Genomic DNA, 14,587 nt, shown 5'->3' with positions numbered 1-14,587 from the left:
CTTTAGAAATTTCCTATTTGCTGAAAATCAATCATAATCTTCCTTATGCATCAATTCCCTGATGATTGACAATTGGCTCTTCCTTTTTTTTCGGGTCGTTTGTTTACTTCTCCAAGGGGTGAGTTTGGTTCAATGCCCTCCTGTCTCATTTTACCTTATTAACCACCCTTATCGTGTGGATAAAATCGAATTATTGCCAAATAGTCTGCCAAACCAAAAATCGTCGTGCTAAGGGAAAATCGGTCAGGTTGGTATTTTGTGCATTGGGTTGTAGGTTCAACAGGCCATAAATTATCGGTCTCATGGGTGCGTGAGTAAGAGCGAGAGAGAGTAAAGTCCAACAGGGAATTGATTCTGGAAGGAGGCCAAATGTGGATGTAGAGTGTTTAACTGTATGACACATTTTTGCTCACATTTGTATTATACACTCCATATGAATAAATTCAGAACAATTTAAAATAGTTTGCATGGTATTTTGGCTATTATTCTTAAGGGATTTAATTGAAATTTTCCCTTTTGCTTGTTTTTGCAGGGGACCATCTTGCCTAACACCCTGCTAAATTTATTGGAGCATTGTAAAGCTCCAAAGCCTACAAAAGGACCCCACCCCATTTGGGAGGAAGCTAAAGCACAACGGGAACAATGGCTGAAAAGGTGGTGAGTGAATGTGAAGTGGGATGCGATATTGCGGGGGAGTTGAATTCCATCATGAATTCATCCCAAATATCCAGTGCATCATCCACGGATGGTCAAAGCAAAGCATCTATAGGGATTGTTCACAATGTCCCTGGTGTGAGTATTACAGAAAATATCATTGATTGATAAAACTTTACAATACCATATTTTTTTTTTAATCCACGAAACCGACCCAAATGAATTTTATAAGTCACGCCTCTTTAGAAATTCTAGTCAACAAAAAACTGGTATTTCTTTTGTTTATGAATTTCTATGAATTATAAAAATAATCTGGCTTAGCAGAATATTATTAAAAAATCATCTTTAGAGAGCAAACCCTAAAGATCCCGCCTTATGAAATTTAAACCACGCCCACCATAAGATTTGTATAAAGTACGAACAATCAAATGACTTACGGAATGATTTACAATTCATATGCGATTTCTAAACCTTTCAACAAAATCCTGCAGGAGTAATATAAATTTTAAAAATTAGGGAATTTGGGTGGAGCCAATTTATTGAAATGGGCGTGGCTTCCGAAGAGACTTAGCTTCCATACTCGTTTCAAATACGAAAGTACACGGATTTTGACGAAATGGTTTCTAAATCTTTTACAAATTCCATAACCTTCAATAAATCTTAGGGATCTTCAATAAATAGGGACTCTCAGTGACGTCATTGAATACAAGTGGGCGTGGCTTTTGCATACTCATAGTTTCCCAGAGAGCATAGTAGCACATTTTTTGCTTCCTCTTTACTTACCACAATCTTCTGGTATAGCAAATTTAATTCGATAGATTTACGTAAAGCTAGTATTAATAAGTGGGCGTGGCTTCCGAGGAAACTTAGCTTCCAAACTTAACCTTCCTCTACTTCTCACATACTCGTATGAAGTACGAAAGTTAATCTGATTTTGACGAAATGTTTCTAAATCCATGACCTTCAATAAATCTTACAAAAACCGATAAAAATAGGGGCTTTCAGTAACGTCAATGCATATGGATGGGCGTGGCCTCTAAGGAATCACGGCTTGCCAAATTGCATGGTAGCACCATTTTTTGTTTGCTTTTTACTTAAAACAATCTTTTGGAAGAGCAAATAAAACACTGTAGAATTAATTGACAGTATTATTCGTGAATAGGCGTGGCTTCTAAAGAAACATAGCTTCTCAGAGGGCGTGGTAGCGCCATCCTTCTCAATAACTTACAACTCAACTTACACCAAAATTCTAGAACAATGAATTAGGCACGGTGGATTTAAATGAAGATAAAATTCATAAGAGGGCACGGCTTTCTCATAGCCGTGGCTTTCTAGGGGCGTGGCCAAGTCCAGAATTGGGAGTCATCTATTTTGACAACGCTGTCTTTCTAAAATTCTGACCATAATTAAAATTATATTCCTTCTACGAAAACTTTAAATTTACTTCGAAATTTTTAGTAAACACTGTAGTGGGCGTGACTTAGAATTATTTTTGGGCGGGACGGGGCGGAGCTTACTCAAGAAGTAAAATACAATGTCCCTGTACCATCTGGATTTTTTAATTAAAATTTCGGTACTGTAAAGTAATTCCAAAACTTTTTGCTCAAATTTTCTCTTAAGAAAATTTATCACTCTCAGAATTGTGGAGTAAAAGCAATTTTTTTGCCTTACTTTCTGCATTTGAGGCATGGCAATTTGAGAGGCATGTTCTGCTTTGAGAATAAGACATCCAGAGTGTTAGCAGATACTGTGAACTGAGAATATCGCATAAATAAATCAATGTTGAAAATATTGGTGCTTGTGCAATATAGAAGGAGAGTGTTAAACTAGATGAAGACCATTTGCCAGTGTTTATTTAGTATTGATTGTCATAAAATTAAGCGCTTGACTTTTATGGTAATCAATATCCAATGGAGAAGTGATTAAAGTTGTTAGAAAGTCAAATTTCTCCTTTAAAACCTTTTTGGTATATGAACATCGACAAGCCCTTTATATCCGTTACTTTTTTTCTCAATTGCATTATTCAATTAATTTGTTGAATTTCCTTTTGGGGGGCAAAATCAAGAAAATTTATGTGATTTATGTCTTGATCATATTTTGTGTCTTTCCGTTTTAATTTAGAAAATGTCACTTAAATGTCTACTTACGACCAATCCCTCTAAAGAATTTGTGTAACTTTTAAACAGCCTTTCAATATATTACTTATTTTGCGAGTATTTACGCATAATATCGAAAGATATCTCAAAGAAAATAGCTCCAGGGAAAGTCAATTCAAGTGTAATTAATTTTAATAACAAGCCATAATTTGACTTTTCTATGCTCTAGCTTGTTGGTGAGCAGAGCTGTTTGGTAAATTGATTTTTTTTCTTTTTCCAGAGGTATTTCAAGAAAGTGAGAAAATATTTCCAATTGAATTACTAGACAATTTTCTCTCCCTAGTTATCAGCAAAGATAATACCTTACTCGTCTTTCTAATTCAATTAAGCCAATGCGTCCTTAATGATAGCTGATTGCAAGAGCACTTGATTAGCGTTCCTTTAAATTAGGGTCCTCTCTATTAAATTTACTATTAATTTGTCGGAATTTCATCTCAAAAGACGACAATATATAATGTTTTAAACTACTTAAACAATAACTATCTGTACGAAGATATTACTGACCAATTCAAGTAGAAAAGCTTTTAATTACAAATAATTTTCATTTAGCAAAAACTTGCTTTATCCCTCAAATTTTTTTGAGAAAGATACCGATCAAGTCCAATGAATTCGGATTGGAAATTTCAAGACCTTTCAAAAAAAAATCCAAATTTAAGCAAATCGACTGGACCAAAGTGATTAAACTTTGATCTTCGAAAATTTGACATCGAAATGATTTTCGAAAATAAGTGTCCAAGGGCGAAAAATACTCCCTTTGACTACGTCTAAAACGTATTCGAAAATGAAAGGAGCCGTGATGATATTACATACAAAGTTTGTGAAAAAGTACAAACATTTACGAACTTTTTTGTGCGTTATATGATTTACGAGCATTTTGTAAGCCCTAGTAGAAATTCACAAACATTTACGAACAATTGTACAAAATATTTTTTTCTGTTAATCTTAAAATTAATAAAACCATGAAAAATTAATAAAGATTATTTGACTTGTTTTTGGTAAATAAATTAAATAAATGAGTAAAAACATCGAAAAAAAAGTAATAAGTACATCAATATCCTTCGAATTGAATTAACACAGAAATAGAGTTGTTTCAACTCTGCAGTTTTTTTCTTATTGAAGAATGAGTCCACCTTGTGCCGTAAGACGTATCATACCTTTTGACAATAATTTTGATTTCTATGCAATTTTATTCGAAAAAGCTAATACGAAATCGATTTCTAGAGGATTCAAGGGGGTAGCCTAAATAACGCGGTCAAAAGTAATCTATAGCCGTACTCACTATGGCGCTGTTATCTTGTAATATCGTTATCTCGTTATCTCGTTATGTTCTCGTAATGTATTTTATAAATGAAAAATTATAACAAGATAACAGATTACGGAGATTACGAGATAACAACGCCATAGTGAGTACGGCTTATATTTTTTATTGTTTTAAATCGATGGATAAAGTATCCATGAATAAGAATATGCCATAAAAATTTCAGAAGTTAATTCGAATTATTTCCGAAGATACAGAGACGAAAGCAAAGAGCGCCGAGCAGATTTGCAAGCCGGGCGAACATCCGAAACTTTGAAGCGTATTTTCTGCACTTCCCATTTTGATAATTCTTTCGAATTGGCGGAAAAAAATTAAGAAAGAACTTATGGACCCAGTGAAACTTAATGCTTATTCTATTCTAGTTGAATTTCACATTTTTTCCGGTTTTAGTTGAGATTCCATTTTTACATTTCCATTTCCATTTCCATACAATCTCAGAAAGGGCCCAAATTTTCTATTTACACGTTTTGACATATCATATGCGCTAAAATTCGATTTTTGTTGACTGTCCCGTTCGGCGTCGTATAAGTACTTCCAGAGAGAGGACGGAAAAAGATATGGACAAGAGGTTTTCGGTAAAGGTGAAATGTCGCGGGGTGTCTAGAAGTTGGCGATGTTAGATTCGCCCTACCACCCCCCTTCCGTCATTTAGGATCACCCATAAATTTTATTTTCTCAATAATTTTCTCAATAATTAAGCCCCTATGGCATCGATCGATCTCAAATCGATAGTAGACGCATAGCATAGATGGAAAAAATATAGAATTATTATTAATCGTATCGCGACACTTTATTTCTATGCAATGTAATCTTTAAAATGTGCTCATGTTGGAAGATCCTGCTGATCGTAGATTAGTCAGGAACGCGTTCCTCGTAGTGAGGATGCCTCTTCCATGTTCCCGTAGTTTTTGGGCAGAGACGGTGCATTTTTATTACGTTTAATCACAATAAAAATGTCTTTTTCTAGACATTCAGATCTTTGCAAGCCGAGGATCGATCCACTCAAGAGCCAAAGATCTCGCCTATTGCACCACTGAGATCCCCTAATAGAATCACTGAATAAAATTACTATTATTATCAATATTTCTTCGATTCCTTTCCAAACCCCTTTCTTTTGGGATTGCATAGGCGGATATTTCGGAGGAAATCAGAAACATTTCTAATATACCTGTTTTTCAAGATCAAAAATTATAAAAGTTCTATAGAGCGTATTTTACAACCGATTTGTACAATTTTTGGCTTATTAGAAAGGTCTTGGAATCTTTGACAAATCTGAACAGGTTTTCAAATCGGATATTGACTGATAAAAAGCCGGTAAAAGCTACTTTAAACTTTAATACGAAAACCGACTAATGGTGCTATTCTAATGAAAAATTATAATATGTTTTACTGGTTTTACTGCTCGAACTCTACGGAGAGAGCAATATATATAATCCTTCGATTTTTTCACTCCCTCAAATTTGCACTTTCCACCCCCCGGAGACCACTTTTCTCAACAAATCTTCACGTTTCAGACGATTTCTGAAAAATGACGTCACGCTGTTTGTCCGTCTCTCCGTCCGGCTCTCATCAGCTCTAGAGGCCAAATGGTTAGAGATAGCGACTTGGCACCTAAGGGGGACCCCCCTTAGGTCCCCTCCCATTCCCCTCCAAAACCATGTTTTTTTGGATTGCTTGGATATGTTTTAGAGATTACTCAGGCGAACATTTCGTCCATATACGAAAATAGCGTTGAATCATTCCTAATAATGGTTTTTTAAGGGTTAAAAAGACACTAGAGAGCGCATTTATCAAACAAATGGGGTCATGTTTGGGGTCGTTGGAAAGGTCTTGGAGTTTCATACAAAACTGAACCGGTTCCACAACGGTTTTGGGGGATTTTTTGAGAGATTTATGAATCGGTTCAAATCGGTTGAGAACCGGTAAATGGTAAATGATGCGAAAGTACATTTGCGGTATAGCATCTAAGTCACGAGTTCGAGCATTTCGCAAAGCCTGGGACGCTTTGCCACCCTTTTTTTTAGTACTTTACTGTTCTTAAGTGCTTCTACATAACAGACTTTTCTTTGTGTTGATTTTTGTCACGCACTCTTTGGTGGTTTTAGAACATAGCAGAGACTGGAGAAAACAGTCGAGATAGGAACCATCTTAAGAACTTAAAAACAGTAAAGTGCTAAAAACATGTAAACATGAAAAGACGTACTCTTCTCCGGAACGTGTTTTTAGTTCAACTGTTCTCAAGTGCTTCTGCACTATCGACTTTCCTTGTCACGACTTGAGATAGTCGTGATAAGAACAAATACAAAAAAAAAGTCGATAAGTAGAAATGTTTCCCCTTTCCCATTTTTCATTGGAATAGCATCATAACTTACTTTTATCCAAAATTTAATTATATTAGTTCCAAGCTATTTCAGGCGATATTTCATAATGCTTTTCCCCATGAAATATACCTCATAAGAATTTTATTAATATAGGTTAATGACGGGACATTAATTCTGAGTTTTAAAATCTAAATTATGAGTTCGAGCATTTCGCCAATTCGGTATGCTTTCTCATCCCTTTTAATGCGACTTAAAATTTTGCAAAATCATACAAATAACAATTTCACAGTACGGCTATTAATGTATAAAGTTCCCGTCTTAATTATTTATTGTTTTTCCTCAGTATTTGTCAGATATTACACTGGTAAAAATAAAAGTGTCAAATTGACCCTTTTCCAAAGGATGGATCATATTTGACTCTTTGCAAGGGTCACCAGGAACCCTTCGAAAGGGTCACGGTTTTGACATCTATTTAATTCCGGAATAAACGAATAAAAAAACAATGAAAAAGTGATCTTTGGTGTTCGCTCAGATGAGAGAAATATGATATCAGTAATAAGTTTACAATAAAACATGATTATTCGTGATAAATGTGCATACTAAATTTCAAGTGATACAAAAGTGAACCTTTCAAAGGGTCAAATACGATCCATCCTTTTGAAAAGGGTCAATTTGACCCTTTTATTTTTACCAGTGTAATTTTATTGATTGATGATTTTGGTATCTATTTTTATGGATGTTTTTAGTTTTTAAAGCACTTTTAACATAGGATACTGAGCAAAATAGGCCTGAAGGCAAGGGTCCATCAAGCCTAATAAAAAGTGAAGCTATTTTTCACTTTTCCTTGTAAAAATTTTGCAGATATTGCACCGCGACTTAAACAAATTTCCTCGTAGTTCTTGTATTATTTCGGCGAAGATATTATGAAATATTTATTTTTAGATAGCTTTTAATGCACGATTTCGAAATATATCAGACCGATAAGTCAATTCTCTTTAGGAAAACACTTGCCAATAGTCTTCAGTGTCTCTATGCAAAAATGTATGGAAAAATGAAATGTCAAGAGACCCGTGCCTGAAGGGCTAAGACCTTGGTAAGGGGGGAAACAAAAAAAAGCAAAAAGACAATTTCACCTCCTTTAAACACCTTTCAATTTTATATCGATTTTATCTCTTTACGGTACGATCTTGTGCAAAAGTACCTAATTGGAATAAAATAGTAAATCCTCACCTTATAATAATCTTTTCTAACACTGAGAAAAATCCGAAAAAATTAAAATAACATTCAGGAAATGTTAATTTTACCCTGCATTATTGATCCAAAATCGGTGTAAATATTATGCTTTTTAGGTGTATTAAGGGTTAAAGTTACCCTTTTTCATGTTAATTTTACCCTTAAAAAGGTGTAAAATTAACATTAAAAAATGTTTATATATTTTTACACCTAAAAAGTGTTAAAATTATGAGGAAAAAAAGTTAATCGCACCCTCTTTTTTTCTCAGTGAAAGAGTAAACTTATACTCAAGTGATTATGCATATTGCTCTATGAACTGTTTAAGTTAGTGCAATAAAAAAATGCACACAAAACTGTCCATTGGTACAATGCACACAATAAATAAATAGTAAGCAAAGCACTTGATTTCAAAATTTCAAAATAATAATTATTATAGCTTAAGATTATCTTTTTAGGAGCAATTAAAATTTTGAATATACTGCAGTTTTATTGCTTCACTCTGTGATTAAAATTCTCCTGTTGTTAGCTGGGGATGTCTAACGAAATTTATGAAAGTGTTTTAATTTAGAAGATATTTTTTTTTACAATCGAGATCACGCATTTCTCGCACTCTCATCTTCTACTCAATTTATTAAATGTAGCGAAATACCTCAGTCCTCGAAGAGATAATAGAGAAATTTCACACAAAACAGAGATGTGAAAAGAATTCTGCAGAGTGTTAATTTTTTTCTCAAGATTTCTGTTCAAACTGAGAAGAATTTTCTCATCAAAATTCTCCTGACAAAATTCAATTTTCCTGGCGGTGTTTTAGAGTTCCTGTCGCTTCCCGAAGCTGGAGGAGTGTGCTCACTTCCATTATGAACGTGTGCAATTGGCACCAATTGATGTTCGTCTGGTGGAAGAGAAATCTGAGATTCTCAGTGGTGGTTCATCGGGTTCGGGTCAGGGAAGTGTTAAGGTTGCAATTGGGAATTTCTGGTTTATTCTGCGGGTGTCTGCAAGAGAATCTGAGGCTTTTCTGATAAAGAGGAGCCTGGAGAATCTCAAGATGTTGGATGAGATGTTGCATCAGTGTGTGTACAATCGTCAAGTTAGTGGACTTCCGTGTATACAGGAAATTGATGGGAGGCAGTCTGAGAAGGATGTTGAATGTTTGGTAGCTGAGTATTTTAGACATTTTTCCTCAATTGCTCCTGATTCCATGACCTGTGGTCCAGTCCTTACGTGGTTTCAGCTGGACAATAAGGGCAGAAGACTTCCGGTGGCTGACACAGACATGAGGAATAGTATCAATACTCCAGCTGTAGGAGCAGCTTATGGAGTTCGGAAGTATGTTTCTCAGGCATGCGATGAGATTTCCATTGAGGTGGGAGATATGATATCGGTGATTGACATGCCAAGTCCGGCAGAATCAATCTGGTGGCGTGGCAAGAAGAGTCACACGCAAAAGAGTCAGTATGAGGTGGGATTCTTTCCGCAGAATTGTGTTGCGACTATTGGAGAGAAAATTCCCAGACATATGCCCCTTCCAGCGCCCCTTGTCGGTTCCCTGGCCCTGTCTCCCACAAAACCCGTTCTCCGGAAGCATGGGAAGCTTATTGCTTTCTTCCGGAGCTTCATTCTGTCTCGCCCATCGCGTCGGCGTCTAAAAGCCAGCGGCATTTACAAGGAACGCGTTTTCTCGTGCGATCTCAGTGAGCATCTCCTAAACAGTGGTCAGGACATCCCAATGGTGCTAAAGTGCTGTGCTGAATTTATCGAGGAGTATGGAATTGTCGATGGGATCTATCGTCTTTCGGGGATAACGTCAAACATTCAGAAACTCCGACGAGCATTCGATGAGGAACGCATTCCTGATCTTCAGCAATCGGACATTAAACAGGATATTCATGCTGTCAGTTCACTCCTGAAAATGTACTTCCGGGAATTGCCAAATCCACTCTGCACCTATCAACTCTACGATAAATTTGTAGAGGCAATTCAGAGTCCCGAAGAGGGTGAGGATAAACTAAAAATCATGAGGAAGACAGTTCAGAAACTTCCACCGCCGCACTATCGAACCCTAAAATACCTAGCTACTCATCTTCACCATATTTCCCGCCACTCCGATCGCACAGGCATGACAGATAGAAATCTGGCAATTGTGTGGGCTCCCAATCTCCTCAGATCACCCACATTGGAGTCTGGAGGAGTTGCAGCACTCCGTGGAGTTGGTGTTCAGGCTGTAGTCACGGAATATCTCATAACAAACTCCGAACTCATCTTCAATGCCAATGTGGAATTTTCACCACACAGTACCGAAGATTCCACACACAGTCGAAGTTCCAGGGATGGGGAGAGTGTGGAATTTGAGAGGGATCATGATTCCCTCTCAATTGAACGTCCCAAGAGTCTCAATGTGAGCGGTGGGACGAAGTTAATTAGTTTGGAAGAGGCACAAATTCGCCAAAATCGCATTGATGCCATGGACAAGACCATCTCGGTCAACTCACCACATTCCGGATGTATGTCCTACATCGAAGTGGGAGGTGGACCAAGTAGTCTTCCAGATAAATATCACACTGTTTTGCCAGTTCCCAGGTGAGTTTTCTTTCTCTAAATTTATTGCTATTCCCACTTCTGAATTTTGTGAGATTCCCAATGAATTTAGCTATTTCAATTGTAATAAAATGTTATATGCTCCGGATTGGTCTGAAACTTCTAGAAAGGGCGTTTAGGACTTTTTTTTTGAAATATTAGCATTTATTTTACTTGTTGGGCAATTTTTTCGAAATATTGGCGTAGTTCTACCAAACGTGTTATTCAATCTAGTGAATACAAATCGAGTACTCAATCCTTTTAGTCACGTAATCCACAAAAAAATCAGGTCAAATGAGACAGAACCATATCTTAAGGACATAATCTTTCTTTGCCGTATTTTTAATATTATTTATCATTTTTTAACTTTCTAAGTTCTTAATTTCTTAACTAAGTTCAATATAAAAAGATCAATAATAGGGAGAACGTGCGATCTATTCGACAATTGTTAACCAATACTGAATTCTGGTCAAAGTACCGAAAGCCAAAATCCCAAATGGGCCAAAATCCTGAACCACATAATACAGAAAAACAAAATTTCAAAAAGACAAAATCCGGAAAAAAATACGAATGGGCCAAAATCTCGAAAAGACAAAATCACGAAAAACCAAATTCCGAAAAGATAAAATCCTGAAAGCTAAAATCCCGAAAAAAAGAAAATCCCGAAAAGACAAAATCTCGAAAACATAAAATTGCGAACGAGCCAAAATCCCGAATACCAAGATCACGAAAAGACAAAACCCCTAAAGCCAAAATCCCGAAAAGACAAAATCCCGATAGCCAAAATCCCATAAGCCAAAATTCCGAATATACAAAATTCTGAAAAAAATAAAATCCCGAAAAAGTATAATCCCGAAAAGACAAAATACCTAAAGCCAAAATCCCGGAAAGATAAAATCCCAAATGCGTCAAAATCCTGAAAGCTAAAATCCTTAAAGCCAAAATCCCGAAAAACAAAATTCCGAAAAGACAAAATTACGAATGGGTCAAAATCCCGAAAAGATAAAATCCTGAAAGCTAAAATCCCGAAAGCCAAAATCCCGAAAGGACAAAATCCTGAATGCGCCAAATCCTGAAAGGTAAAATCCCGAAAGCCAAAATTACGAAAAGACAAAATCCTGAATGCGCCAAAATATCATGAAAGCTAAAATCCTGAAAATCAAAATCCCGAAAAACAAAATTCCGAAAAGACAAACTTACTGTTGTCGGGCTTTTGCCCTGAAAGATTCCTCTGGGAGACCAAGGCTTATCGCGGCCAATTGCGCGGCAGCGACCCAGCTCTGTGCCCCCATCTGAACACTTCCAGGCCATATTACCGACTGACTGACAGTGTCGCCTGTCAGCCAATCCCCCATACGGCGGGCAACAGAACTATACCACCAGGAAAAGGCCTTGCTTGGAGCGAGAGGCGGGAAATATGAATTTCCCGCGAACAGGGAAGGGAATCCACCAGCCGGGCTCTATTTCGCTATCAGGTGGAAAATCTCGACTACATTACGAATGGACCAAAATCCTGAAAAGACAAAATCCTGAATGCGCTAAAATCCTGAAACCTAAAATCCCGAAAAGACAAAATCCTGAATGCGCCAAAATATCCCGAAAGCCAAAATCCCGAAAGGATAAAATCCTGAATGGGCCAAAATACAGAAAAGACAAAATCCTGAATGCGCTAAAATCCTGAAAGCTGAAATCCCGAAAGCCAAAATCAGGAAAAACAAAATCCCGAAAAGACAAAATTACGAATGCGCCAAAATCCTAATGCGCTAAAATCCCGAAAGCCAAGATCCTGAAAAAAATAAAATCTCAAAAAATAAAATCCCAAATTCTTAAAAGTTTCATAGCGATACTCCCATGATTGTAATTGTACTTGTTGAAGGCAAAGAGAAATTATCTGTGTTTTGTGAAATTATCCTACACATTATCCTTCGTAAAATTTCCCACTTTCAAAATTTCGACTATTCTGGATTTTGGCTATCGGAATTTTGGCGTTCGGAAATTTGGCTGGCACCGATACTTAAGTATACTAATATTTGGAAGAAGGATAACACTTTCAATTCCTCTTACAACATTAAATAAACACTAAATTAGAAAAAATAACAATTAAAAACTCAAAGAAATCAATGTAGAAAATAAAATTAAAAAAAAAACAAAATAATATTGGAAAATAATGTAAAAAGGATAATTTTTCAAATCTTCGTTATCCAGATTGGGAATGAAAATCACAAATATAAATCCATGTGTTTGACAGCCACCGGGCGCCATATCCTTCCGGAATTGATGCTCTTTTTTGTCTCACTCTGCCGCGATAGAGTTTGTCTCACTCACCCTCATTAGTCATTTATGGGAATTTTTTGCACTCCCGACCGTTTCCTTCTGTATTTCAAAAACATGTAATGTCCAGTGTACAAGTATTTCCGTAAATAACAGTGGAATAACCATTCTATGCATTCCTCACAAAATTATTGTATTCAGATTTAGAGAAAAAAAATCCGAGGCACTTAAAAACCAGGTATCAAATTTTCATGGCATTATCAAGAAATTTGCAAATTTGGCAGCAAATTTTACTCTATATCACGTTTGCGGAAGACTATTAACACGTAGGAAGTGGGCACATACTGTTTTTTTTTAACATATTATTCATTTTAAAAGAATTTCTTTAATTTTTAAAAAAAAATCCCATTCTGTCTTAAGTTCCACTAGTTGGCGCTACGGTCAAGTTGTCAAGTTGTTGAACACTCAGATGTCATTGCGCGCAAAGTGACATAACCTCATTTGTGCGTGTTTATTTGTTTTTATTTTGTGTAAAAAAAACAATTTCCGTTCGAAAAAGTAAATAAAAATATTAGAAAAGTGTGCTTCAGTTACCGCGGATGCCAACACCACAATCTCTGGAGCTGCGACATCATCAAGATACGCAGAAAAACTGAGGAAAAGGCTGTGGAAGAAGATCACACAAAAAGTTATGGCCACAGGAAAATGCATCCTGATCATCCCGATTATGTGCTTGCGTCCCTCATGGTCGGGGGTTCATGAGAATCTCCACCGTCTCCACATAAGTGCAGATGAAGCTGAAGTTCCTTTACCGATCTGCAGCAAAACAGTGCTCACAGAACTTCCTCGTTATACAAAGAAATACACTACTTGAAGAACAGAGATCTACGGATATCCGTTTCCCACCTGAAAGCCCTGAAGGGCATAGGAAAACCGGGAAAACCACATTTGGCCTGACATCTCAAATCTAATTTGAGAAATGAATCGTAACTTCCACACTTGATGACTTCTTCTTCATCCTCAAGGCCCCCGAGTTTCTTCTCTACAATTCTCATGGCCACAAATAATAAAAACTACGTCATCTGGAAGATGTGAATCTGTGCCTGCACCAACATTTTTGGGAATTGTGAAGGAAAGTATTGTTCGCTTGGGCCTTTTAACTGGTTTGTCGGATTTGTATGGAGAGGTGAGATTTCCGTGTTATTTGAAGTCCTCCGGAGGCTCAGAAAATGACCTTGAGTGGATTTCCTGTGAGATGGGGTGACTGCAGACTTCATCCTGCTCGATTTTGACTTGATATACGAGCAGGATGTGAACCTCTGAGGCTGAGAAATACTGGTAAATCCATCCTGGAGAAACGCTTAGCTTCAGGGAACTTTCAAAAGTTCTGATTTCAACGATGGAGGTACATACTACACGGAGTACACGGCATCTTCTTAATGAAGCAGAGATTCAAACATTGATTACACTTCCAGAAGTGTTTTAGAACAACATGAATATTCAACATCGTTATTCTTATGGGTCAGTGCCAAGTGCCAAGCAACTAGTTATTAGTAACAATATTTTACTATCACTTGCCCAAATTCTTTGTTAAAAATGCGCCCATGTAAAACGATAAGAAAAGTAAATATAATAACAATATTAAAAAAAAATCATAAACATTTTTTTTATAATAAGACTATGCAACAAATTAAAACTTTTTGTTGGCACACGGATCTCACATGGTACGTTTGGTAGAGTCGAGTCTCCCTCCTGATCAAGAATCTGTTTTTGGTTTTGCTCCTATACGTCACAATTTTCTTTAAAAGACCTATTTTTTTGTTTTTGCTACTGTGTCTCATATTATCAATTATTCCTCTGGTTCTAGTATACAGAATTTAATAAACGGACATCCGTCGGAAAGGTAAGTAGTTGTGTTTCAATCAATTTAAAAATTATGTGATATTTGTAAAAAAAAAACTCCTTGAGAGCAAAAAAACAGAGTCTAACTAAAAATTCTCAAAAATGACCTTAGAAAGGAACTTTTGAAAAATCATATAAACTAAACAAAACTAAAT

General features: G+C 36.4%; 1 protein-coding gene across 3 annotated transcripts in view; it reads left to right on the top strand.

The window, feature by feature from the left end:
* Positions 1-14,587, top strand: part of LOC129807114 (GTPase-activating protein CdGAPr) — a 66,593-nt gene that overhangs the window by 24,475 nt on the left and 27,531 nt on the right. For all 3 annotated transcript variants that reach the window (XM_055856155.1, XM_055856157.1, XM_055856154.1), the window contains exons 2-3: positions 533-792; positions 8,494-10,262. In XM_055856155.1, coding sequence (XP_055712130.1) covers positions 643-792; positions 8,494-10,262 — 1,919 coding nt within the window. In that variant the 5' untranslated portion in view covers positions 533-642. The remainder of the gene's footprint in view (positions 1-532; positions 793-8,493; positions 10,263-14,587) is intronic.

This window comes from Phlebotomus papatasi, chromosome 3, assembly GCF_024763615.1.
Source record: "Phlebotomus papatasi isolate M1 chromosome 3, Ppap_2.1, whole genome shotgun sequence".
In the NCBI taxonomy this organism is placed as follows: Eukaryota; Metazoa; Arthropoda; class Insecta; order Diptera; family Psychodidae; genus Phlebotomus; species Phlebotomus papatasi.
Note: the sequence above shows the minus strand (reverse complement) of the source record. Positions and strands in the feature narration are given on the sequence as shown.